Below are 25,473 nucleotides of genomic sequence, written 5' to 3'. Positions count from 1 at the left end.
ATTTAAACAGGACTTTGCCTCACTGCACCCTCGGTTACTTTTTTTCCTTTCTTCCTATCACTTACCATTTCCTTCTACCTATCTCCAGCCTAGCATTTTTTTTTTCTATTCTGCAACAGAGTTGCAAGTCTCTCAGCACACTTAGAATTTCTTTTCCCACTGAATGTGAAACACTGCATAGCCCTAATTAGAAGATGGTTGGTTGGTTCCTTCCTTCCTGCATGTATACAACTAAGTGACTCTAGATCAGGGGTGTCAAACTGCTGGCTCACGGGCCAGTTTCATCATACCGAAGCCACGCCTACCCCATTGCCGCCAATGCAAAAAGAGTCGCAATACGTCGTGACACGTCACGTGAAGTGGCGAGTTTGACATCCATGCTCTAGATCAGTGTTTCTCAACCTTGACAATTTTAAGGCATGTGGACTTCAACTACCAGAATTCCACAGCCAGCATTGCTGGCTGTGGAATTCTGGGAGTTGAAGTCCACATGCCTTAAAATTGTCAAGGTTGAAAAACACTGCTCTAGATGGTTTCTAATCACAAAATCAACCATACATTTAAAAACCTCTGCTGGTTTTTAAATGCTCTGTATAATCTGAATATGCTTACATATGTACATGCACATTTATGAAGTAGGTGCTCCATAATTGATGAGAAAGCTGGATATTGTAGGAGTTTGTGTTTGTATTTTTTTATGTCATCTCTCCCATTCAGATACAGTACTCAATCAGCAGAGCCAAATGTGGCTATATTCTTTAATCCCATTGGTCTTTAACTCCTAATCAAATTATTTTATTTAGATCAGGGATACCCAACCCCCGGTCCGTAGACTGGTACCGGGCCATGGTATGCCAGCAAGCGGTCCGCAAAAACAAGCCCCATTCGTGGGATGCAGGCAGTACACAAAACTATGCACCCTCCAATCCACGGAAAAGCTCCTCTCTTTACTATTTGATTTCTCCATCAAACTTTGCATATAATTTGTTGTGTCTGACTTATAAAAACTCATACCAACAATAGATTTATAGCCAGTTTTATTACACAAAATTTAAAATTTATTAATTTTACTTCTCACTGGTTTGTTCTGGCATGCTTCTAATGATGTCAGAGTCACCTGTTGGGGAAAACATATTTCAGTATCAAAATTTCACAAACGCCTTTGTCATGCAGAGTTTACAGTATTACAAAGTTCAATCAGTTAATGTAACTTGCAGGTAAAAATCAGAACTAGAAAGACCAACTAGTTCTGAGGACACAGTGCATAGTGGTAATATAGCGAATGTCTAGCCTGTCCTGATTACTGAAAACCCAGAACAGCGAGAATATTCGCATTTAACGTTGCATCAAGATAAATTAATTTCTCACAATTATATAATACATATAGTTTAAATCCTTAGCCTCTGACAAATTACTTTCTAATGCGCTTTAAGAACTCTTACAGAAAATAATGAACTTAAGTTACCAGATGCTTAATTTTAGAATTATTTGCTCCACTGGACCTACAGGCCCGGTATCAATTTCAATGTCCTCCTGACAAACAGATTTTCTTCTAATCAGGACAAAGGTTATTCTAGTAAGAATATAAATCTTTTTTGTTTATTGCATTTTAAGATGTTGACATTAGTTTATTAAAGTTTAAGTAACAAATTATCAACTTCCCATCGAAGTCATGAGTTAAGATCAGCAGGGGAGAATCTAATGGTGTTCCCATCAATGGTTCATGGGGCAACAGCCAGAAGTTGACCTTTCTCAATGAAAATGCTTTAGTTATGGACCTCTCTCCCTAGAGTAGTTTGACTTGCCCCAGGTTCTCATTTTTTAGGAAACAGTTGCCAGGTATAACTACTATTCTGAGGCCACACTATCTTTAAGACTGCCTATGGTTTTACTTCTATTTAATTTTAAAAACAGACTTAAGTTTTGTACAGGTAGTCCTCCACTTATGCTCAAAATCGAACCCAACATTTCTGCTGCTAAGTAAGAGAGTTAAGGGAGTTTTGCCCCATTTTACAATCTTTCTTGCCAGTTGTTACGTGAATGATTGCAGCTATTAATAACATGGTTAAGTAAATCTGGCTTCCCCATTGGTCACAAAAGATGATCACATGATACTGGGACACTGCAACTGACATAAATATGAGTCGGTTGCCTAGCATCTGAATTTTGATCACATGACCATGGGGATGCTGCAATGATGTGAAAAGTGATCATAAGTCATTTTTTTCAGTGACATAATTTTGAACAGTCACTGAACTGTTGTAAGTTGAGCACTACATGTATTTACTGATTCAATCGTCATTTAGCATAAATGTAATTAACATATATAAGTATAAATATTTATTAAAAACCTGAAAGGTGTACTGACATTTTACAAAACAAGCCCACCATCACAATATAATGTTATTTGATGGTTCTTAAACCACACATGAAATAAAATTATATGATTTTTGCTTTACAAACACTATTCATTTTGTATTAGCATACTGAAGTGCAGAGTTCTCAATTGAACTCTACCAGTTCAATTGAACTGATAGAGAATCCTAGTGAACAGAACAAGATAAAAGGCAAATCAAATTTAAAAAACAGCTGCATCTAGACACTAAGATATTAAGTACAACATACATACCTGGGTCAATTATAGCAAGTGTACATACTCTGTAGTACTTCCCACAAGCTGTTCCCAGTTCAATATTGTTGCCACTGTAGTGATGCACACCAGTTTTGGCCAACATAGCATAGTACTCAATTTCTGATTTTCTAACGGTACAAAAATAAACATAGAATACTTATTTGTTCCAGATTAAGTCACATTTTACTTTTACTCAATCTCCTATTAGGACATTAACAACTAGTTTTTATTCATTTATTAAAATGCATAGTCATCGGTTTATCAAACGGAACTCTGTAAAGCGAACAAAATAAACACACAAGACAACTATTTAATTCAATCTCAATTTACACTGCATTAATCTTTATGGGACTAATGCATTATGAAGGCTAGATTAAACCTAGTTTAACCTACAATATAGGTTAGAACTTAGGTTTGAGGAATAAGTTTAGTTTCTCTCAGCTATTAGCCAAAGAACACGATAATTGGCGCTGGCAATATTCTATACATCTAGTAGTGCTTATTGAGCTGCACAGATAATTTTGCAAAATAAGATCTCATACAGGCTTTATACAATAATATAATATTGTATTGTATTTATATAATTGCTATACGCAAGCAGAACATACTTTATCAATTCTAATACACCAATATAATACATTTCCCATGAGCATATCAACCTATAAAGGCATCAGTTTTCTTTTATTACATCTATTGAGAACTTTTATCTTCACATTACCCTATCACATATACTAGACTTCCTGCTTTTTTTAAAAAAAAAGAAAAGAAAATCAAGATTATAACCTACAAGATCACAAAATTAGAGTGTTGGAATGTCCCATCAACCCTCCCTTCGGCAACAAATTGATAGCCGGCATCTGCTTGATTAATATATTTGAAAAGCTATCTACAAAAGCCAAAACTATCTACATGTCCAGTAAATCTTTTTCATTTGATGGTAAGACATTTTCATTAGTACTATAAAACAACTCTTTTATGTGATCCTATAAGACAACTACTATTCAAAAAATGCACACATACCTCAAAGCAGGACAGTTATTCGCTAGAATAACCAACTTGGCTTTGCCCTGCCGAATCATTTTCAGAGTTTGTTTATATCCAAGTACATATTTACCACTTTTCATAACCAGCTGAAGTCTAGAGTTTATGGACTCTAAAGACTTTTTCTGTAAAAAAAAAAAAAGAGTGGATGTATAGAATGTTTTGTGCATTTTATGTATTAAATTTTATGCCACCCATCTCACTGCAACTCTGAGCAGCTTACAATAAAAAGTAAAAAAAGAAAGATAATACAAGGCAATTAAAATTAGGAGAGTTAAATGGGAAAGCTAAAACCCAAGACGATGGGTGACCTGGGGTTGGGGATTTTCTCTATCCCATCAGCCACGGTCAACATAGCACACTCCATTAGGGCCCCAAGTCAGCAGAGCCCAAGTTTTCAGGCTCTTCCCAAAGGCAAGAAATATTGGGGTGGACCTCACTCCAGCAGAATATTCCATAGGGGGGGGGCACAGCAAAAAAGACTCTTCTCTTGGACCCCGCCAGTTGAAATTATTTAGCAGATTGGATCCAAAGTAGGCCCCTTCTACTGGAGCAAGCAGTGTGGGCTAGTCCCATCAGGATGACATAGCTCTTCAGACATCCTGGACCCATGCCATAAAGGGCTATAAATATCTTGAATTGGACCCAAAATCAAACTGGCAACCAGTTCAGTATTCATAACAGCAGTGTCACATGTGCCATTAAAAGGGTCTCCAGAACTGTCTACAGTGCTGCATTTTGTACCAATTGTAGCATCTGAACACTCTTCAAGGGTAGCCCCATGAAGAGCATGTTGCAGTAATCCAATCATGAGATGATCAGAGTAGGGCTCCTATTCCAGGATGCAACTGGCACACACAACACATAACTATGCAAAGGCTCTCTTAGCTCTTCTATAATATATAATACCTTGTCTACTTTTTCTTTAGATGCCTGGTCCTATATGCTGACCCCACCACAAAATGTAACATTTTATTCAACATTAATAGTTTCCAAGCCTTTTTTTAACATGGTGCAATGCAGCCACAATATCTTAAAAGAATCTCATTTAAATAACAATATTTTTTTAATTTTCTCTCTCTCAAAAGCTCAATCAAGAATTGTTAGAATGTAACTGTGTCTTCCAGTCTTAAAAACTAAGTGGTTTGAGAGCAAAAACTAGTCATGTGTATAATTCTATTATAGTCCTTGTTCAATCTTCTACCAAGTCATAAAGAGACAATTTATAAATTGCTTAACCAGTAGTGTTAAATAGATCCAAATACTGGCGTTTCTTTTCATCCTAATACACTTTCAAAAACTGAGCAATCTTTTAAAATGCCTATAAACTGAATGCATTTATTCAAAAGCATGTCAGTTTCAGAAGAACTATTTTTTTTAATAAAGCATATTTGCATTAAAAAAAACTCAGTGCAAGGTCCGAAGATATGGAGAGACCTGGCCCATAGAACCACCAAGAGTCAGATATGACTGAATGGATATCAATATCATTATCAATCTTGCCACGACACCCTTGCTAGTTGATTTATGGAATACTATATATTTTAAGACATTTTAATGTATATTTTACCTTTACATTATGCAGAGACTTATGCAATCCAAACTCAGTACTATTTAAACAGCTATGGCAAAGCCTTGGCTACGTACATTTTTCATAGCTGCAACAAAGCCTCGACCTTCCATATCATTCCTGTCAGTATGGGCGCATATACAGCACAGATGGTACCAGAATGCAGCAAAACCTAGGGCCATCACCCAAAGAGCTACAAACTGACTCTTACGTGCTTCTATATCTTATAGCAGGGGTTCTCAACCTTGGCAACTTTAAGACTTGTGGACTTCAACTCCCAGAATTCCTCAGCCAGCTTTCTGGGAGTTGAAGTCCACAAGTCTTAAAGTTGCCAAGGTTGAGAACCCCTGTCTTATAGCATCTATCTTTGCGATTCCATATGACAACCGACATGGAAGCAATAACTAAGGCAGAAAGCTCCGAAATGGACAGGGGTAGGCAACCTTGGCTCTTTTATGACTTGTGGACTTCAACTCCCAGAATTCCTCAGCCAGCAAAGCTGGCTGAGGAATTCTGGGAGTTGAAGTCCACAAGTCATAAAAGAGCCAAGGTTGCCTACCCCTGGCTTAGGTGTTATGAGCCACCCTCCGCCCCGTTTGATCAGAAATGTGTCGCCTCGAGTCAGAGGCCTTTCGCAATAGTTGGAGCGCTCCTATCTCCCTCCACAAGCTCTCGGACTCAGTATCCCCCGGTTATCCCCTCTATCGTTAGGTCAGCCGGCCGACTGGCTGGCACGCTCACTCACCGTCTTCTTGGCGGCCACCATCTTGCCGGCTCACGTCGGCCCTGCCGTTGCCTGCGCAAAAGGAAAACAGTCAACACTGCGGCCGAGCACAGCCGTTACCCACCCGCCAAACGCAGCCCACACCCAAGGCGCCTGCCCCCTCCTCCCAAAGGCCCAGGACCCGCTCACCAGAGGAGCGCCTCCAAGATGGCCGGGCAACGAGGAAAGGAAGGAAGTCAGTCCCTCGCCGTAACGCGTAGAACCACGCGGGTCAGCACGACCGACAACGACTCTCGCGAGAGCAGACACCTCGCCTCGCCCCCCCCCCCTCCGTCCGAAAACTCTCTCGGCTTTCTCGCTGACATTGAAGATGCGCGCGCAACAATCGCGAGACAACCGCGCTTCGTAAAATTAGCGGTTTTTCGTAGGTTCACAGCGCAAAGGGTAAAGCAGCGTTTCTCAACCGTGGCAACGTTAAGAAGAATGGACTTCCACTCTCAGTCGAAGTCCATACATTTTAAAGTTGCCAAGGTTAGAAATGAATCATTGGAGGATGTCAGTTTGGCTGTATAGAACTGCTGCATAAAATTTTAGGGTTCGTTATTAGCATTTTAATATAGATGAAATTAGCAATTTAGCATAGCATCCATGCCTCTTTTTCAAGTTTAGGAAACCATGTTTTTCCTTTGAGCCAAAGCAGTTTCCTTTAATGAGCAGAAACTAGCCCTTTCAAGGACTGTCAAGCAATAGGGCTGTACTGTATTCTGAAGTCCTTCGTTAAAGTTGCAAGCTTAAAGAAACAAATCAGATGGGAAAAGAGGTGAAACATTTTTAAATAAGGCTGTCTTTTCTCAAGTCTTACAAAGCAAAGTATTGCACATCAATGTCTTATAGTTTGTTTGTTTCTTTCTGACACATTACACACACCTAATATATGTATCATTTATTTCTATACCCTATACAAAGACATCACCACCCCCTTAATGCCTTTTGCTTTGCCTCAAGTACTTGTGGTTTGTGTTGTAGGTGGTAGTAGTGATGGAAAAGGTACTTTGCAAAGATAATCGGTGTTTTTCAGATTCTAAGACTAGGCTCTTTTTTTAACTCCGGATCAACTTGGTGCCTGAGTTTTAAGGGTAACAACTGCATGTAGAGAGATTTGTCTCTGGAGAAAAGTAAAGTCCAAATTGATAATATTTGAAATCCTGAATATTTTCAAACGAAAATTACAGTGCCATACTGTACATTCTTACTTGGATTATTGTCCCAGCAAACTGGATTATTGTCCCAGCAAACCGGATTCATTTAAACTTTTGTGTGCGTTAATTAACATGCAAAATTTAAATGTCTTTAAAATCTTTAATTTGCAAAATAGAGGGGATTTGGGATTGTGGAACAAGTGCATAGATTTGTTCTAAGCCATGAGTTTTAAAGCATTACAATGGGAAAATCATGACATTAACAATTACTGTATAATTTCATTGGTAAACAATTAAAACATCCAAAATGTGGATACTATAAGCATAGAAGATGGCACTGTGTTCGCTAGGGAAAGATGAACTAGTTAACCAGCTAGGTACTGACTGCCATCTAGCTGGAACTGAATTCTTAATATAGGAAGACAAATATCTTACCAGTACATCAAAGACCTGATTGATAACTCCCATGATTTGAATGTAGTAACTGAATAATACAGTTTGATCAAGAGGAATAGAATAAATATAAGTGTTGAATGATTGTATTGGAATTTTAAAAATAAAGCTAATATGATTGATTCAAAATAAAGAAAACTACTCAATGAAAATGGCAAAACACTAACTAGGAGCAAAGAATTCATTTGGATTCCTGCACAAGGATGGTAGTTTGGACTTCAGTCTAAATGTCTTCCTCTAAATGTATATGATGCAGATCCTGTCCTGGTCCTCCTACAACAGGCTACTACATCTAATAGTGTGGTATTCTCTTATCATCAAAGTGACAGTAAGGTTTGATGGGCAATCCAGTCAACTTTTATATATAAAAGAGGTAGAATCTTACTTTTTTTAATTTCAGGCAACAACATATCTTCATCTATTAAAACAATGCTATCAAGTTATTTTTCTCAAGTCTATAAGACTCTGAAGTCTGTTAGTTTGCAATGGAGAAAAAGGGCCATTTAAGTTAGCTGTATTGTCTATTCATTTGATCTACAGGTAGTCCTTGACATTTAATCATTTATTTAGTACCATTCAAGGTTACTATGACTGAAAAAAATGGCCTATGACCAGTACCCACACTTATTGTTGCTGCAGCATCCCCACATTCATATGATCAAAATTTGGATGCTTGGCAATCGTCATATATTTACGATAGTTGCAGTGTCCTGGGGTCATGTGAACCCCATCAGTAGCCTTCCCCATCAGCTTCCAACGAGCAAAGTCAATGGGAGAAGCAGAATTTGTTTAACAATTGCATGATTCACTTAACAACTGCCTTGCTTAGCAACAGAAAGTCTGGTTCCAATTGTGATTGTAAGTAGAGGGCTACCTGTACAGTTTACCTTACTACTGCTACTTTTCAACTTAGTTTGGTACTTTACCACTATGAACATTGTTGATCCTAATATCATATTCTGAACCTCCCAAACACTGTAAAATTAGCAGACATTGGACATTTCTTTCATGCATTTCTCTCATCAAACAAGCCAAAGGGCTTTGTTAAAATTACATTTTGGCAACCACACTAATTAGTTTTCTTCCTATGGGATTAAAAGTGGCAGACTGAGGTTCATGATAAATTATCATGTATAAAGGAAGTGTAAACATGCTCATTCAATTACCTCTGATGCATGTACTGTCCTATTCATTTGGTGTCTAGAAACCAAATAGACCTCATTGTTCCAAATCCAACACAATGAGAATTTTGGAAGGTTGCAATCTGCTGAATCAACATTGACATTTTTGTCATTCTATCACCAATCAGAAAAAAAGATTTTAAAAATCTAGGAACACAAAGAGCACAGAAGTATAGATAAAACCTAGAAAATAATAATCAACTCCTACTGCACATCTCAAAACATAATATAAAATTTGATATAGTATTAAAGTGTTGGACTCAAAACTAACAGATTATGAGTTCCTGTTCTTCCTTTGGCATTGAAACAGCTGGTGACTTTGGGCCAGTCACTCTCAGTCCAACCCATCTAACAGGATTGTTGTGAAGAAAATAGAAGGAGTCAGCATTATGTACACTGCAAAAAAAAATTAAGGTAAAATACGAATCAAATAAATAAAATACAGCAAATAGATGGATAATATAACCTAACAAATACATATGTTCATTTATTTAGAGTATATTAAACCTACTTTAATGCCTTGTAGTGACTTATAGAAATACAGTTAAAGCATTATTAAAACATTATTGAACTAAAACAATGTATATTTTCAAATAATTAAATTGTTTTGAAAGTTAAACAGGCCTGGATTAACATATGTTTCGAGCCAATTACTAAACTCTAATAAGGAAGGGACTTGTTCCAACTCCAATGCCAGTTTGTTCCACAGTATGACCTACATAATGAATCAAGCAGAATTAACAACTGATGTCAGATGTATCCAAGGGAAGGATCAGCAAAATGTGTTTCATTGAACTAAAGGTGCAGAGTGGACACTATGAGATTGGGTGGTCTGGTACCCATGAAAAACCTATTATGAACAACTTGAAATGGGCTTCACACTCAACTAGCAACATAGGAAGGCCTTCAGGAAGCATCACTCACAACCCATACTGTCGCATTCTGGGCTAGCTGCCATTTCTAATTTCAAAAGCTGTTGCTGTCCCACAAAGAACACACTACTGCATAATAACCCAACCTTCAAGTTATCACTGCATAAGCTGCCGAAGTTAGGTTTCTTTCCTCCAAAATGGATATAGTTAAAGAGCAGAACCTAATAAATGATCCTCCTTGCTACTTATCAGGCTGTCCAGCATTAAAGATGGATCCCAAACTACCCACCAAATGTAAACCTGATCATTAAGAAGGAATGCATCCCATCCAGAATAGGCATTTCTTTTCAATTCTGAAGTCCAGCCCTTTCAATCAATAACAATTTGTCTTATCTGCACTGAGTGTCAGTTTATTTTTCCATATCTAGTCCCTTACTGTCTGGAGGCAATCAGAAGTCTTGTGGCATCTAAGCCAGAACCTGTAGGAAAGAAATATAACTGACATCATCAGCATATTAATAACAACCTTCCCAGTGGCTTCATACCGATGTTAAATAACATGGGAAACCAGATGCAAACTAACAACCAATCCATATGTACCCCAACTGAACTACTAAATCAAGCCTATTTATCCACAGTCCATAGGTATATTTGCAGGTCATGTACATGATACTACCTGGCTTTTGCCCCAGCTTCATTTATTTCTCCCATCAATGTTCATCCAGAGATGGTTTATAATATGACCTGCAATCAGTCCCAGCCTTTCGTTCAGGAATAGCCTAATTATCTATACTAATATCCATATCACTTCCTAGCAAAAAAGAGAAAACCATTTCCCCGAAACTCAAAGGAGTAACTTCCAAGGCCAGCTCCCTTGGATAGCTGGATATCTAAAGCGAACAGAGAGGGACACTATATGCTCTAAGCCTAGAGCCTCTAAATATCCATCCGTCTTTGGAAAGGTGTTCAGAGCAGGTGCCAAAAATATCCAAGGTATGCTGATGCAATGCAGGCTGTTGGTGGTGATAGAGCTGTAACAAAGGAGGTAGAACTCCTGGTGCTGAAAGACCTCCTTGAAAACTGCCATAAACCTTCTTGCCAGGTGGCATAAATTTTGAGGAGAAACTTTTTAAAGATGTTCTAATATGCCAGACTTCATCCTTGTAAATGTCCATTCTTCATTTTGATCATGGCATAGATCATTGATTTTGATAAAACTGGATTCAATTGCGGACCATGAAAACAGTACCACTACACTAAATGGACCAAAGCCTGATGCAGATTTTTTTTGTTCCTAAAATAAAATGCAAATAAGATATGACAAAGTATTAAAGAGAAATGCATTACTTTGATATATTATTTAAATATAGTGACATACAGATGCTCTATAGGTAGCCCTCAATTTATGACCATTTGATTAGTGGCTGTTAAAACTCACAGTGGCATTAAAAATGTGATTTATGACCAGTCCTCGCACTTATGATATCACAGGTCCCTGCAGTCACATGATCATAATTTGAGTGCTTGGTATTTACAATGTTTGCTGGGTCCTGGGATCATGTCATCACCATTTGCAACTTTCCCAGCTGGCTACCAACAACCAAAGTCAAAGGGGAAGCTGGATTTGCTTAACGATCATGCAAATCACTTAATAGCTGTGATGATTCACTTAATGACTGTCTTAGTTGGCAATGGAAATTACAGTGATTGTAAAAGCAGATGCAATTTTATCCATTTAGTATAGCTATCTTTTCACAATAGTAACTCTCAATTAGTGCTGATAATGAATTCTCCCAAAATAATTGCATATTCATATTTACACTACTGATACAACAACAACAACAACAACAATCATCATCATCATCATCGTCGTAATAATAATAGAGTTGGAAGGGACCTTGGAGGTCTTATAGTACAACCCACTGCTCAGGCAAGAAACCCTATACCATTTCAGACAAATGGTTGTCCAGTCTCTTCTTAAAAACCTCCAGTGCTGGAGCATTCACAACTTCTGGAGGAAAGTTGTTCCACTGATTAATTGTTCTGTCAGGAAATTTCTCCCTATTCTAGGTTGTTTCTCTTTCATTAGTTTCCATCCGTTGCTTCTTGTCCTGCCCTCATTTGCTTTGGAGAATAGCTCGACTCCCTCTTCTTTGTGGCAACCCCTGAGATATTGGAACACTGCTATCATGTCACCCCCCGTCTAGTCCTTCTTTTCATTAAACTAGGCATATCCAATTCCAGCAACCGTTCCTTATATGTTTTAGCCTCCAGTCCCCTAATCATCTTTGTTGCTCTTTGTTGATTGATTTGTTTGATTTGATTTATATTCCACCTTTATTTTGTACAATTCAGGGTGGCATACATAATGCTCCTACCTGTTTCCCACAACAAGAATCCTACTGGTATGAGTTGAGCTGAGCTGAAAGAGAGAAACTGGCCCAAAGTCACCCAGACATTTCTGAGTCTAAGGGAGAACTAGAACTCATGATCTCCTGGTTTCTAGTGGTTTACCACTGTCTCCTTCAAGGATATTTTTTTCAGTTCCCAGTCTAGTCTACTGGAATACTTTAGGGGTCTCCCAACCAGAAAACTAACTTCTGGTTAGCTTTCAGAAGTGGTCTGCCTTTGTCTGAAGGTTAGAGAAAGTGATCAGTCCAAGATCCTCCAGATGGCTCTGGGTCTAAGGTAGAACTAGAACTCAAGGTCTCCCAGTTTCTAGACTGGTACCTTAACTATTATTTCAAACTGGTTCTAATAGTTACTATACCATAGCTGGGCCTAATAGTTATTCTTGATATGAATAATGCTTACAGAATCTGTTTGATCATTTCTATGGAAAATTAAGTAATTGGTTCTAGCTCTACAGAAACAATAAAAATTTTAAACATAAATTTTGATATGTTTGTTAATGAAACACAAGAGTAAAAGATTAAAAGAGTAGATGGTAATGCAGGTAGTGATAGCAAGATTGTTACCTAGACCACCCTTTTGCTTTTTTACATGGTTTTGGTGTTTTTTTAAATACTTATTGCTTTTTATTACTTTCTAATGTGTATGTGTAGACACACATTAGAAAGTAATAAAAAGTAAAATAGAAATATAATAAATTATACCAGTCAACTTGTAGAATCCAACAGATATCCAATAAATATTCAGTAACTTCTGTTACTTTTTATGTTTATGACTACATCTGAAAGTACATGCTATGTACTTTGTACTAATGTTTGCATTGCATGTATTTTCTAATCGAACACAAAAGCTGTTTGCTTTGGATTAACTGTTTTCTGCAAACTTGCCTCCAGTTTATATGCTCCATACTTCCCATCTGGCTGGCTGGTATGTTGCAAATGTTTAGAAGGTTAAACAATTACTAGCTGCATCACCCACATGGACCACCTGATGCAACAGCTATTTAAGATAATTAAAGAACCTGCAATATTTGTTTTGCTTTTCTTTTACCAGGAAATAAACTAGTTTTCAAAACATAAATCATAATGGTTACCATACCCGAGCACTACAAACCAAGTCACCGAACAACCAAGTAAATGAGTAACTGTTTAATACAATAGTGCTGTTGTCTGTGTCAAGGCCAAATGGCATCCCACCACGGGCACACAACACCCAGATGCTCAGTGCCCGTTATCAAAATACTATAGGGAAAAAAATTACAAAAGAGAAGTAATAATAAAAGGTAGTATTGGCCTTGTCAAACATAAATTTTAGGGGCTCCCTAAGTGTCCTTTGTTGAGGACTGCACTGCCCACCTGCAGGTCAGCCCCAAATAATCTGAGGCCTTGTTTTTTTAATTGCATTCACCACCATGGCAGCCATACCAAGAAAGACGTTTGACACTTTGGGATGTGCCCTTCCTGGCTGAGGAAATACAGGCCCACATATCTGGTGGAAAGTTGGTTGTAGCTATGGATGCTTTTAGCACACTGAAGTGGTGGTTACTTCAGATGATTTGCGACATGGTGAAAAAGCAGGGTAGAGTTGTTGAAAACGATCACTGTCGTGTCAAAAAGGAGTTGGGGATTGTGCATCCCTGGAATCAACCATGAGGGCAAGTTGGCGGCGGGGGGGGGGAAAGGAGGGGGGGTCGCTTGGCGAAACGTCCCAGGCAGACTAGGCTGCCTTCAGCCCATTTAGCAGAATCGCCGCGGGTGGCTGCCATTAACTCCCTCGCTCTCCTGCTGTCCCGGCTCCGGCCCGCCGCAGATGCGCCTGCGCCCCGCACCAAGACCGGGCATGCCAAAAGTCTGAGAGGAGGCATGTTGGAAACTACCCCTCGCTGAGCCGTTCTTATGGCAACCGAGCTGGAGCGATAAACACTCTCCCGCGCGAGCGTCCGAGGGGTGAGTTTCTCGGCCAGCGCAACGCGGGAGGGGAGGTGTGTGCTTTGCTTGGGCTTTTTTCCCTGTCCAAAGAGGAACCACCTGTGCGTATCCCTTTCTAGCAGGAAGCGGAGAGCGGATTCGCCGGGGGGGGGGGGGTCTCACCTGCGGCCACAGCCGAGAAGACTCACCTGGGTGCCTGGCGCCCTTGGGACCAGTGTGCGCCCCGGAGCCGGGGCTAACCACGCCATGGGGTGCTCGAGTAGCGCTCAGACTAAAGTCAAGGAGTTCGACCGACAAACTCCCAAGTCCCCGGAGGCCAACGGATTGCCCCAGTGCGGTGAGTTCTCGGCGGTTTTTATTTAACGTGCGCCAAAGCGGAGGAATCGCCCTCGCAAGAGGTATCGCTTCGAGAAGCGGAGTTTGGGGAAAGAGGGTGTAAGACATTCAAGGCTGGGGAAAAAAACTGGCTGATAAGAGGGCTAAATCAACGCGGAGAAGGAGTAACAATTTTAGGAAAGGCAGCTTTTCCCCCCCCCCCCCACGTCTGCATCTGAAGAGCGACTTACGTTGTCTTTATTATTTCAGGACAGCCTGTACTTTGAGAGCTGTATGCAACGAAATCTCATTTTAATGTATGCTGATTAGTGTACATTTAAAGTGACAAAGTATTCTATTCTATTCTATTCTATTCTATTCTATTCTATTCTATTCTCTGCCCTAGTTGACTTCCCCTTTGTGTATCCCATTCCATTATCAGAGGGCAGGTCGTTTCCAGCCCCCAACTGCAAAGGTTAAGCTTTGCTCTGGTCTTGCCCCCATTTATACCATTGTCCATTCTCTATGGCACTTAGAAGAAATCAAAAGAGGAAACCACTTAATCGTTCATTATGGATTGACCTAGTCATAAAATTCTATTCTAGAAACAGGCAGTAGGTCCTGGGGAATAAATTCTCACTTTGTTGAATGATTCTATTTTAACAAATTAACATAGGACCGTTATCCTTATTTATAACAAATAAATAATGACGTATTGCTCTCTTGACAAGATGGTTTGTCCTTAATGTTTATTTTCAGCATTTTCTGGCAAATTAAGAAAAACAGTGGTTGAACTGGAACTGCTAAAATTCTGAGATGAATTGTACTGAAACTAATGAGGATTATGCATCAGTTTTAAAGAAAGCTATGTAAAGATATGCTTTCTTCAAAATCAACTCATGTAGAAAATGTTGATAACAATTGCATTTTTGTGTGCACTTTGATGTGATAAATTCTAAGTATGGTAAACCTTATTTCTGACTAATTTTAAAATAAACATTCTCTATTTTTGTAATTTAAAGTCTTAAATCAGTTTTCTCATTTCTGTTTTTGAGGAACTATACAACTGCTAATATATGACAATTTTAGAAAAGTTTTAAATGATATTCTAACTCTTCTGAATTATCTCTTAATCCATTTGACATGCTTTGATAATATATTACATGAAAGGCCAGTGACATACAATATATGATGCTAGGTCTAACCATATTTTTATAATTGTACTGTCAGGAAAACAGCATTGAAATGTGAAGGAAAATCTGCTAAAATCTGGTGCAGTTTTTTAATGCTGATCTCAGAATGGTGGCTATGCTACAAACGACTCTGGGCAGCTTACAAGCCAGTAATCATTAAAATGATAAATAACAATAATAATAGTATCTGAAGTAGTATATATATTTATTCAGGATAATATAATTTACAAATATTGCAGAAAATAAACCTGTCCACATGGGACCTGCAATAAAATGTTGGGTTATGAAGTGATTTTGATCAGCTTTCAGATGCTTTAAGCATCTCTTCTCTTAAGATACTGCATTCTATTTCTTTTACTATTTGGATTTCTACCCGCAGCAGGTAATAATTTATATGTATGAAAATGTTCTTTAGATTGCTTTTTTGACCTTCCCCTTCAAGGATTTCCCCCCCCCCTGATTTTGTATATGTATATATATTGTGGAAAACGTAAGATTCCTCCATCATATCCCATCACAGTGAAAGGACTCCTGGTAGTTAGCACGATATAAAGAAAAGCAACTGTAAGCAGATATAAAAAGTAAATAACAGTGAAATCAAAAATAAAACAAACATAAAAGTGCAGATGGCTGAATATTGTACAATGCCCTCTGGAACAGTTTCAGCATTTTTCTGAACATAGAAAGAGGGTCAGTCTGATCTCCACAGAAAGAGCAGGCCTTAGCTCATTTACCTACGTGTAAGCACAGTGATGTACATGTATTTAAAATATATACAGTTCTGTCCATATTATTTCCCAGTGATTAGTTATTGCAAAGCAACATGTAGTACTTTAAAGAATAATTGTTTCATAAGTTATAATAAATCATATGGGTGGGATGAGAGGTAAGTAAATAGCAAATTCAGAAAGAAACAAAATGCAAAACAGTCATAAAAAATAAGTCCATGATTAAAAGTGGCCGAAAATATTTATATCTGTTTCTCTCTCTTTCTTCTTTAAAACACCCATTTGATGAACATTGGGAAACCAGATGACAGCTTGCCTATCACAGATAAAAATGACACAGGATCTGACCAGACTAAACTTGAACCTCTGGAGGAGGTGAAGCTTGGATCTTGGAAAAAAACAGATGAGGATCTCCATAAAGAGGAGCCTGATGCTTTGATTCAGGAAATAACAAAATGTGACCTTTCTACCTGTCACAGAGTAGATCCCGAGGGTACAGAGCCTCAGCTAATGGCACCAGAAGAAAAGTTTGACAGAAGTCAATGCTTATCTTTAGACTTCCTTGAAGCTGCTGGACCTCAGGCTGTGGAGTCAACAGAGTTGGCTAGCAATCCTCAAGTTGCTGCAGAAGCTGCTGGTTCTTCACCTTCAGAACCTCTCCAGGATAAGAAGCCTGAACCTACTGAAACCTCAGAAGGTGGCACCCCTGAGCCTTCAAAAGAGGAAATCCGATGTTTTGTAACAGAAATTGTGACGGAACTGCTTATGGATGAAGAGGAACAGCTAACAGAGGGTAATAAATATTCTCTTGCAATTTCAAGGGACAGGTTCTGCCACACATGCTCAAACAATTATTTTGACAAGCAAATAGCAATAGCACATGTATATACCGCTTCACAGTTCTTTACCGCCTTCTCTAAATAGTTTACAGAGTCAGCATATCGCCCCCTAACAAACTGGGTCCTCTGCCTGGAAGCAGAAACGTTTGCTCAGTGAATGTGAGCAAGTATTTGAGTATTTGAAAGTAATAACAGTAATTTATCCTGGAAAAGTAATTAAAGACTATAATAGCTGTTCAAGATTAAATGACCACATGCTATTTGTTCCTCCTTCCAATAACTCTCACCAGATAAAGTGGTAATTAGATAGTAACTTTAAGTGGGAAAGGTCTATCTAACGTATATTTAGCGAATATATGCAAATGGGACAAAACCATCTCAATCATTGCTAAGGATAATATTGTATTTCAGATCAGATAAAATTATTCTGATGCTTGTATGAATTGTTGACCCAAAATATAGTACTGTGTTGTCTGGTTCACACTACTGGAATGTTTGTTTTTGTTTTTGCCAAAGTGCCATATTGCATTGATTTATGTTACGTCTTGTTCACTCTAACGATGCATAGAAATCGAGAAGATAATGGAAAGGAGGAAGTAAAGGTGATCCTGCATTTTTACATAAGACCTGACAAGCTTTTTTAGGATAATTGTGACCTACAAATACAGATTCTTATACTGTACCAGTATGATGACAAGATCTATGAAAATGTGTCCTGCTGGAACAACACCTGTAGTATTTTATTGAATTACTTTAACAAAGTAGATAAATACTTGGGGAATGGGAATTCCATCTATATGCATGTACATGTTTTGACTTGGACTGCCAATAGATCAAAGTGGTTTAATATAGCTTTAATAATTTAATTTCTCAATCGTTTTACCAATTTGTTTTCAAAAGAGTCAGCCACAAAAAAGCTAACGTGAAGAATATGGGCAATTGCAATGATAAACAAAAAGCATTTAGTGACTGAATTTATAAGAAACAAGTAACTCTATCTCCGCAGCAATACTAGGTATCTCTTGTGCTTTTTCCTATTTAAAGAAAATCTATGGCTGACAAAATAACATCTATAATTAGTTGAGACTTTTCAGTATTCCTTGCCTTGATCTCTATAGTTACTGTACCAGGTGAGACAGGAGAAAAGATGGAAACTGAGATGCACCATGCGATAATACCTGGGGCCTTAGAAACAAAAGAAGAAACCGGAGAAGCTACATTGGTCACGGAGATAGGTATGTTGATGGAATACATAAAAATGTAATATAATGTAATATATTAAGAACACAATATGTTGCATTGATATTATTATGTGTTCTACAGCAGAATTTCAGGTAGCAGCCAGCCAATTGATATGTACATTTGCTGGGGATTTCTTTGACAAAGTATTTCAGAAGACATAATGGATATGTATATTCAAAAGAGAACTAAAGGTATAGGATGAATCATAGATGGGATGACCTCAAAGTTAATATAGTCTAACCTCTTGTTCAGTGCACTACAATATCCCCGAAGGATGTCTTTCTGCCCTGTTTGAAGACCTCCAGCAAAAAAACACCACCTTATGTGACAGCCTGTTCCACTGATTACATATATTCAGAAATAGCTCTTCATATTTGGTTTGAATCTTTTTCCTTGTAGTCTTAACTTACTAGTCCTGGTCCTGCCCTTTCAGGCAATGGAGAACAGGTGAACCTCAACTTATGACTACTCGCTTAGTGATCATTCAATTGAGCAACTCCCAGACTAGTAACAACCCAGATTCAAAGTTCCAGCAGATGCCATACACCCCACCAACCCCACAGCCACATGAGCTTTGTGGGCACTCAGTAACCAGTCCACATTTATGGCATTTGCAGCGTCCTGCGGTCATGTGATCACAATTTACACTTTTTTTTTTTAACCAGAAACTGGCGTTTAGTTTTCTGGCAAAAGCACCCATTGCAAAAAATAGGTTTACTTTCTAACCTACTTGACTTTACTTTTGCTTTTTGACTGCCACAAAAAGTCATAAAATCAGTCACGGTCACAATCTGCTTAATGACCAGCATAATGCAATGACCATAATTCACTCAATGCTCAATAACACTCGTAAGTTGATGTCTACCTGTATAAGTCCACTACTTCTTCTGTGTGACAAGTGTTTATTTGAAGATTTCTGTCATATTTCTCCTAATTTATTTTTTCTGTAATCTAAACATTCCCAGATCCTTTAACTCTTCCTCAAAATGCTTGGTTTCAAGATTCCTCACCATTTTCATAGCCTTTTTCTGAATTCATTGTCTTTTTTGAACTGGACAAAAATTCTAAATGATGTCTGAATAGGGTAAGGTAAATGCTACAGTTAAATCCCATGATCTAGGGTCTATGCTCCTGTTAATACAGTGATTGCTTTTTTTTAAGCAGTGCAGCACACTGCTGGTTCATGTTTGACTTGTGACTTGTTAGCCCTTTCAGATTTCCACCTTCCTATACTTGTACCATTCACTTTTGCCCTATAATTCTTCTTCTTGTCACTCCCCTTCAAAGATTATTGTTGAAATTTTTTTTAGCATAACTTTCTGCACCATAGTAAAGAAATACTGTAATGGTTGTAGGGGACAGGCTTCATCAAAGCAAGCTGCAAGATGGACAGATTAAGCATTTGGTTCCTATACCCTCACCTTATTGTTCAGTCAGGTTCCTGTTTTAAAAGGGAAAGCATCTAACATAGCCTTAAATCTTCTGATGTAAACCAATTAGTTGACAATAATAGGCTGGAAGAACTTGGAAAATGAGATGCTTAATTAAACACTCTTAATTCCATAGTTACTATTTGCCAAGCTTGTTTTATTAAGTATCAGATTATTGCTACAGCTTTGAGATTTCCCATCCTCACCCATCTGACTACCAGGAAGTCAAAGCAGGTAAAGACAAACAAAAAAGAACAAGCAAAAAGTTATGTCCTTTAATATCTTTTTATTGCTCCTGACAGCAGAGGTTTCTTTCCTGAGACACTTTACAATTATTTCAGGGAGGAAAAACGCTTTTTAACTGTCTCCCATCAAAGTACTAACTAGGACCCATGAGGGTTGGCTACGTGCTACCACAGTGCTGACTTACACACACAAAAAAACACATTTTTATTTCAAATTTCTTTTTAATGAACTACACATTGTTTTCACTAGACTATCTTCTATCACTCCCGCCCTGAGCGAAGGAGTGATCTCCTTTACCTGGTGAGAGCATATAGTCGTCCAAGGTAGAAACTGGTCTTTGGTTATGCTGAGTAGAGACGCTGGGGACAGTAGTTCATAAAAGGGGTTGGACGTTTTTTTTGGGTACCTCCAAATCTGTGCTGATTCCTAGCAACTGCCTGAACTAGTCCCTGCCATTTTCTTGGCAAGATTTCAGAAGTGGTTTGCCATTGAGTGCTTTCTAGGGATGAGAGAGAATGACTGGCCCAAGATCACCCAGCCAGTTTTGTATCTAAGGTGGGACTATAATTCAGTCTCTTGATTTTTAGTCTGTTGCCTTAGCCCAGTGGTGGCGAACCTATGGCACGGGTGCCAGAGGCGGCACTCGGAGCCCTCTCTGTGGGCACACGTGCCGTTGCCCCAGCCCCGCCTCTCCCCGCGGCCCCCTCACCAGCAGCCCCTCTGGAGGAGAGTCACCCACAGGCATAGCCCGCATGGAGCAGCACAGCCAAGGACATAGCCGGGCAGCAGGGACAAGACTCCGCCCTCATGCCCCATAGCGTGCAGACGATGCTGCGGGGTGTGGGCAGAGGGCATGGCTGCCATAGCGCTGCAGGGCTGCCTGGGCGATCTGTGGTGGGCCATGGAGGCGGTGCGTCGCCCTGTGGGTGGGCGGGGCAGGCGGCAGTGGAGCAGGCAGGGCGGGAGGCAGAGCAGGGATAGGGGGTGGTTTTGGGGCACTTGGTCTCTAAAAGGTTCGCCATCACTGCCTTAGCCTTTACACCAAACTGGTTCTGTTTTAGAAATGTTTGGAGTGCTGCAAATGATCCGCCTTTGATCTAGTTGGATATCTAGCTTATCTATTCAGTTTTAGAATCTCTTCTGTCTGTTCAGTTTTAGGATCTAAATACTGTTTTAGGATTCTATTCAGGATCTCCATTTCCAATCTGAAATTTATCCTTTTAAAAGCTTATTCTATTGTTTTGGGGGTTTTTTTTACATAAAGAGCACTAGCAAATTTTCATGGTATGTGCACATACCTTTACTTCAAAAATTATTCATCTAAAGATCTTTATCACTTTTTAAATCCTGCCTTTATATTACAGAACCATCTAATGAAGAAGAATGACCCATGGCTTCTGGCTGGACTTCATGGCTAAACTTTATGGCTTCCGGCTAGACCTTATCCTTGATCGCTCGATTAAAATTTATATTCCTGTTTGACAGAAATCTAGTTTTTATAAGAGCTCGTATAGACTTATCACAACTATTGAATACTAAGTGAAAACCATTTTAATGAATTTTAATGGAAAAATCAAGTTGCCAAGGCACCACTGAGGAACTGCATTGTTAAACCATCACACCTGCCAGAAAGTGCCTTCTGCTATCGGTTCACTGGAACTACAAATTACAGAACACTTTTACTTGCTTTAGGTAGAAAATATGAAGGATAATATAACACAAATAATATAAATTGTAAATGCAAGTACAGGTAATCTTAGATCTAAGAATGTATATGGTCTAAAATAGGGTGAAAATAACCAAATTCCAGTAGCGTTTTTGCAGTCATGGATTATTTAATTGCATTTAGTACATTTCTTAGGTGAAGTTTCTTGTAAACATGTTAGAATTGTAATTCTTATCTGGATGGGGTTAGGCTGATTTATAGTATTAATCTTATTTCTTTAATATGGTATAGGAAAGAAAATACAAATTACATTTCCTGAAACTAATGAAAATAGTGATTGTGGTCCTCGAAATACTTAGATGAGCACTAGTATGGATTGTTGACATTTAAAAAATGGAGATGTAATATAACCTACTAAAAAAACAATTACCTTGCAAATGTCAGACTAAAAATGGAATAAATGATTGATTACAGTATTCTCTTAAACTATGCAACCAATAAAGTGAGCAGAGCTGTGCTTCACTCATTTTCAGAAACAAATTTATTCTTTGCTGCTATTTGTGTGATATGGCTGGTCTCGTGCCTTCTCAAAAGTCTCTAAAATGTAATCTTAAACTTTAAAATAAATAATATATTTGTGGAATATGGTAATGTTGTCCAAATATAGGAGTCTATTTGGTAAATGTCTACAGGTTTTATAGAAAACGTATTAAGACAATATTGTCTCCTGGGACCAGGGGTTGTAAAGAACAAATCAAGTTAGGCTAATTATTTTTTTTTCTGACCTGATGATTGTGCTGCTAAACCAGTGGTTCTCAACCTGTGGGTCGGGACCCCATTTGGGGTCGATCGACCATTTCACGGGGGTCGCCAAGAAAGGCTGTCCGCCATTTTTTTTGTCCGCCATTTTTCCCCCCTTTTCCGGCGGGTGCCTTACCTCCCTTGGGCTGGGCCAGCTGGTGGTCGGCCTGCTCCGTCTCTGCCGCTTGCCAGCTACACCTCGGCCGGCGCAGGGGGCGGAACCACGCATGCACGGCGCTCCCGGGCAGGGAAAGTCCTCGACTTACGACCGGTTGGGTAGTCCTCGACTTACAACCGGTTTAGTCCTCGACCTACGACCGGTTTAGTCCTCGACTTACGACCGGTTGGGGTCGCGGCATTAAAAAGGTTGAGAACCACTGTGCTAAACCAAGGAAATGACACGGATGGGGTGCACTGTGATTGCAAAGCATCTGTGAAGTCGTCTCATGTATGTGCAGCTAAAATAAATAAATACGGTATTGCAGACAGATGGACTTATAGCTGGATGACCTGCAAGCCCCAAAGGATGGTCATAAATTATTCTGTATTTTTCAGGAGGGAAAGTAGAGTGATGTTATTGGCTGGTGCTGTTCAACACATTTTTTAAAGACTCACAAGATGGAATGGACGGGATGCTGATCAAATGATACAAAATTAAGGAGATTGACATTATGGATAAAGTCAACTATTCAAAACACTCAAATGCTGGACCAAATCCAATAGAAAGATCAGATGAATACTGTAGGTACAGGATTGGACAGAATTGATTTGGTGGGTAGGCATATGAGATGCATCTAGGAATAGCAAGGCCTACTAGCTGAACATGAACAAATAGTGGTATAGTAGCTAAATAAAATACAATCTTGGTTGCATTAATAAATGCATTGTATCCAGACCCTTTCTCACTTTTCCTCCCTAGTTAACTCCTTGACATGGTTGCTTTCTTTCACAATTCTTAAAAGCGTCAAACAGTTGACCAATTTCTTGTTGATCAGGAGAGTTGATCTTGTTTCGCCTACCTTCTGAAAAATTAAACTGTCAAAAAAGAGAAATCAAAAATTTGTTCCACTACTAGTTTAGTTAGTTTTCCAGCAAATCTCAGATTACTTGGCTAATTTTACAGGTAGTCCTCGACTTATAACAGTTCATTTAGTGACCATTCAAAGTTACAATGGCACTGAAAAAAGTGACTTGCAACTGTTTTTCACACTTAACGACCGTTGCAACATCTCCATAGTTATGTGATCAAAATTCAGATGCTTGGAAACTGACTTATATTTATGACTGTTGCAGTGTCCCAGGTCATGTCATCACTTTTTGTGACCTTCTGATGAGCAAAGTCAATGGGGAAGCTAGATTCACTTAACAACTGTGTTACTATTTTAACACCTGTAGTGATTCACTTAAGTGTGGCAAGAAAAGTTGTAAAATGGGGCAAAACATCTCACTTAACATAAATTTTGGGCTCAATTGTGGTCGTAAGTCAAGGATTACCTGTATTTAGGAAGATATTGTCCACAACCTCTGGGAGATTAATAGTAACCTTTGGCAGTGATACCACTCCTGTTTCTTATGCTGTTCATCTTACCTGTATGCTTTGAATAGAATTTCCAATGTTTATGAACAAGAATTCCCCAGGTTTGCTCACAAACAAATCCACTCTGCATCCCTTTCTGCCAGATCTATGGTAGTCCTCAGTTAACGACCATTAAAATTTACATTGGCATTGAAAATATAACTTTACAACTGATCCTCAAACTTAAAACCATTGCAGCATCTCCAGTCACCGGATACCATTCAGGCATTTGGCAATCAGCATACATTTTAGACAGTTGCAGTTTCCTGCAGTTACAAGATCATTATTTGAGTTTAACAGACAGCTTCTGACAAACGACCAGTTGAGAAGCTGACAGTCATTTGCAAATCATAGCCACATGCTATTCCACTTAATGACCACAAGTAATTTGCTTAACAACCACAGAGGAATTGACATGTCCGGCTTTGGTTCCATGATGTTTCTTTTAATTAGTTGTTGGTCTCAACTGGGGACTATATTTCTTTATATGACAGTGTGGTATAGTGATTAAAGACACCAGGCTGGAAACTGAGAGACAGTGAATTCTAATCCTGCCTTATGGTCAAATTACATGTAAGGACAGTATTAGTTTTCTGACATTTTGGCCAGCACGTCCCAGTTGCAACCAAAGCCCAGTTCTCCCTCAAGCTATTCTATACAAGCTAGAATCTCTAAATTTGGAGACCATTTTGTAAACCAATATGCTATTGCTTGCGTATCAATAACTATGAGGTAGATGCAATAAAATCACGGGAAAAGTTGTGTAATATCAAACCCAGATTTTAGTCATATGAAAACTGGTAAAATGGTTCTCCTAGGGAGTGTCTAAAAATCTTATCTTAATATTGCAAAAATAATTGATCATTAAAAAGAAATAGGGTGCTTAGGAAAATACTAGTGCTCTGTTTAAAATGCCTATTTATCTGGAATTTGGTGCAAAAGTATTTGTAGAAACTATCCCGTAAGATCAACCAATCACACAAAGAGTTATACCAATTTGTTGTTGAGGAAATTTTTTTTGCATATTTCTGAATTGACATTCTAATTTGGACAGGCCAGCTGTTTTCCATTGCACTGAATTAGGATCCAAACTGAAATTTCTTAACTGAGCACATCCCTAAACCTGACTATTAGAAGATTTACTCAGAAAGCCCAAACACACTTTTACAACAGAGAAAAAAAAAGTGATGTTATGTAATTAACCGTTTTCCTTCAAAAGCCAATTATAAGGAGAAACTTCCTGACAGTTAGAACAATTAACCAGTGGAACAACCTGCCTCCAGAAGCGGTGAATGCTCCAACACTGGAGGTTTTTAAGAAGAGACTGGACAGCCATTTGTCCGAAATGGTATAGGGTTTCCTGCCTGAGCAGGGGGTTGGACTAGATGACCTCCAAGGTCCCTTCCAACTTTACTACTACTACTA

General features: G+C 38.7%; 2 protein-coding genes and 1 non-coding gene across 3 annotated transcripts; 1 reads left to right on the top strand and 2 right to left on the bottom strand.

Moving 5' to 3' along the window:
• Window positions 1-1,020: 1,020 nt before the first annotated feature.
• On the bottom strand, window positions 1,021-6,260 carry RPL30 (ribosomal protein L30). Its single transcript, XM_015813474.1, has 5 exons — window positions 6,157-6,260; window positions 5,989-6,039; window positions 3,653-3,798; window positions 2,630-2,760; window positions 1,021-1,117 (listed from the first exon to the last, which is right to left on the bottom strand). Exons 2-5 carry the CDS (start codon window positions 6,007-6,009, stop codon window positions 1,068-1,070), a joined length of 348 nt encoding a protein of 115 aa, XP_015668960.1. The 5' UTR covers window positions 6,010-6,039; window positions 6,157-6,260; the 3' UTR covers window positions 1,021-1,067.
• LOC114922407 lies at window positions 1,203-1,335 on the bottom strand. The gene has a single exon (XR_003810400.1). It is a non-coding gene; the product is annotated as a small nucleolar RNA SNORA72 (small nucleolar RNA).
• A 7,912-nt stretch (window positions 6,261-14,172) lies between the features above and the next one.
• Window positions 14,173-22,289, top strand: LOC107285386. Its single transcript, XM_015813570.1, has 4 exons — window positions 14,173-14,349; window positions 16,553-17,041; window positions 18,206-18,322; window positions 21,370-22,289. The coding sequence occupies exons 1-4, from the start codon at window positions 14,259-14,261 to the stop codon at window positions 21,390-21,392; spliced, it is 720 nt and encodes a 239-aa protein (XP_015669056.1). The 5' UTR covers window positions 14,173-14,258; the 3' UTR covers window positions 21,393-22,289.
• The last annotated feature ends 3,184 nt before the right edge of the window (window positions 22,290-25,473 follow it).

The sequence above is a fragment of the Protobothrops mucrosquamatus genome, unplaced genomic scaffold, assembly GCF_001527695.2.
Source record: "Protobothrops mucrosquamatus isolate PMUCROS unplaced genomic scaffold, P.Mucros_1.0 scaffold_69, whole genome shotgun sequence".
Lineage (NCBI taxonomy): Eukaryota > Metazoa > Chordata > Lepidosauria > Squamata > Viperidae > Protobothrops > Protobothrops mucrosquamatus.
The sequence above is the reverse complement of the archived record's forward strand: the minus strand, read 5'-3'. Positions and strand labels throughout refer to the sequence as shown.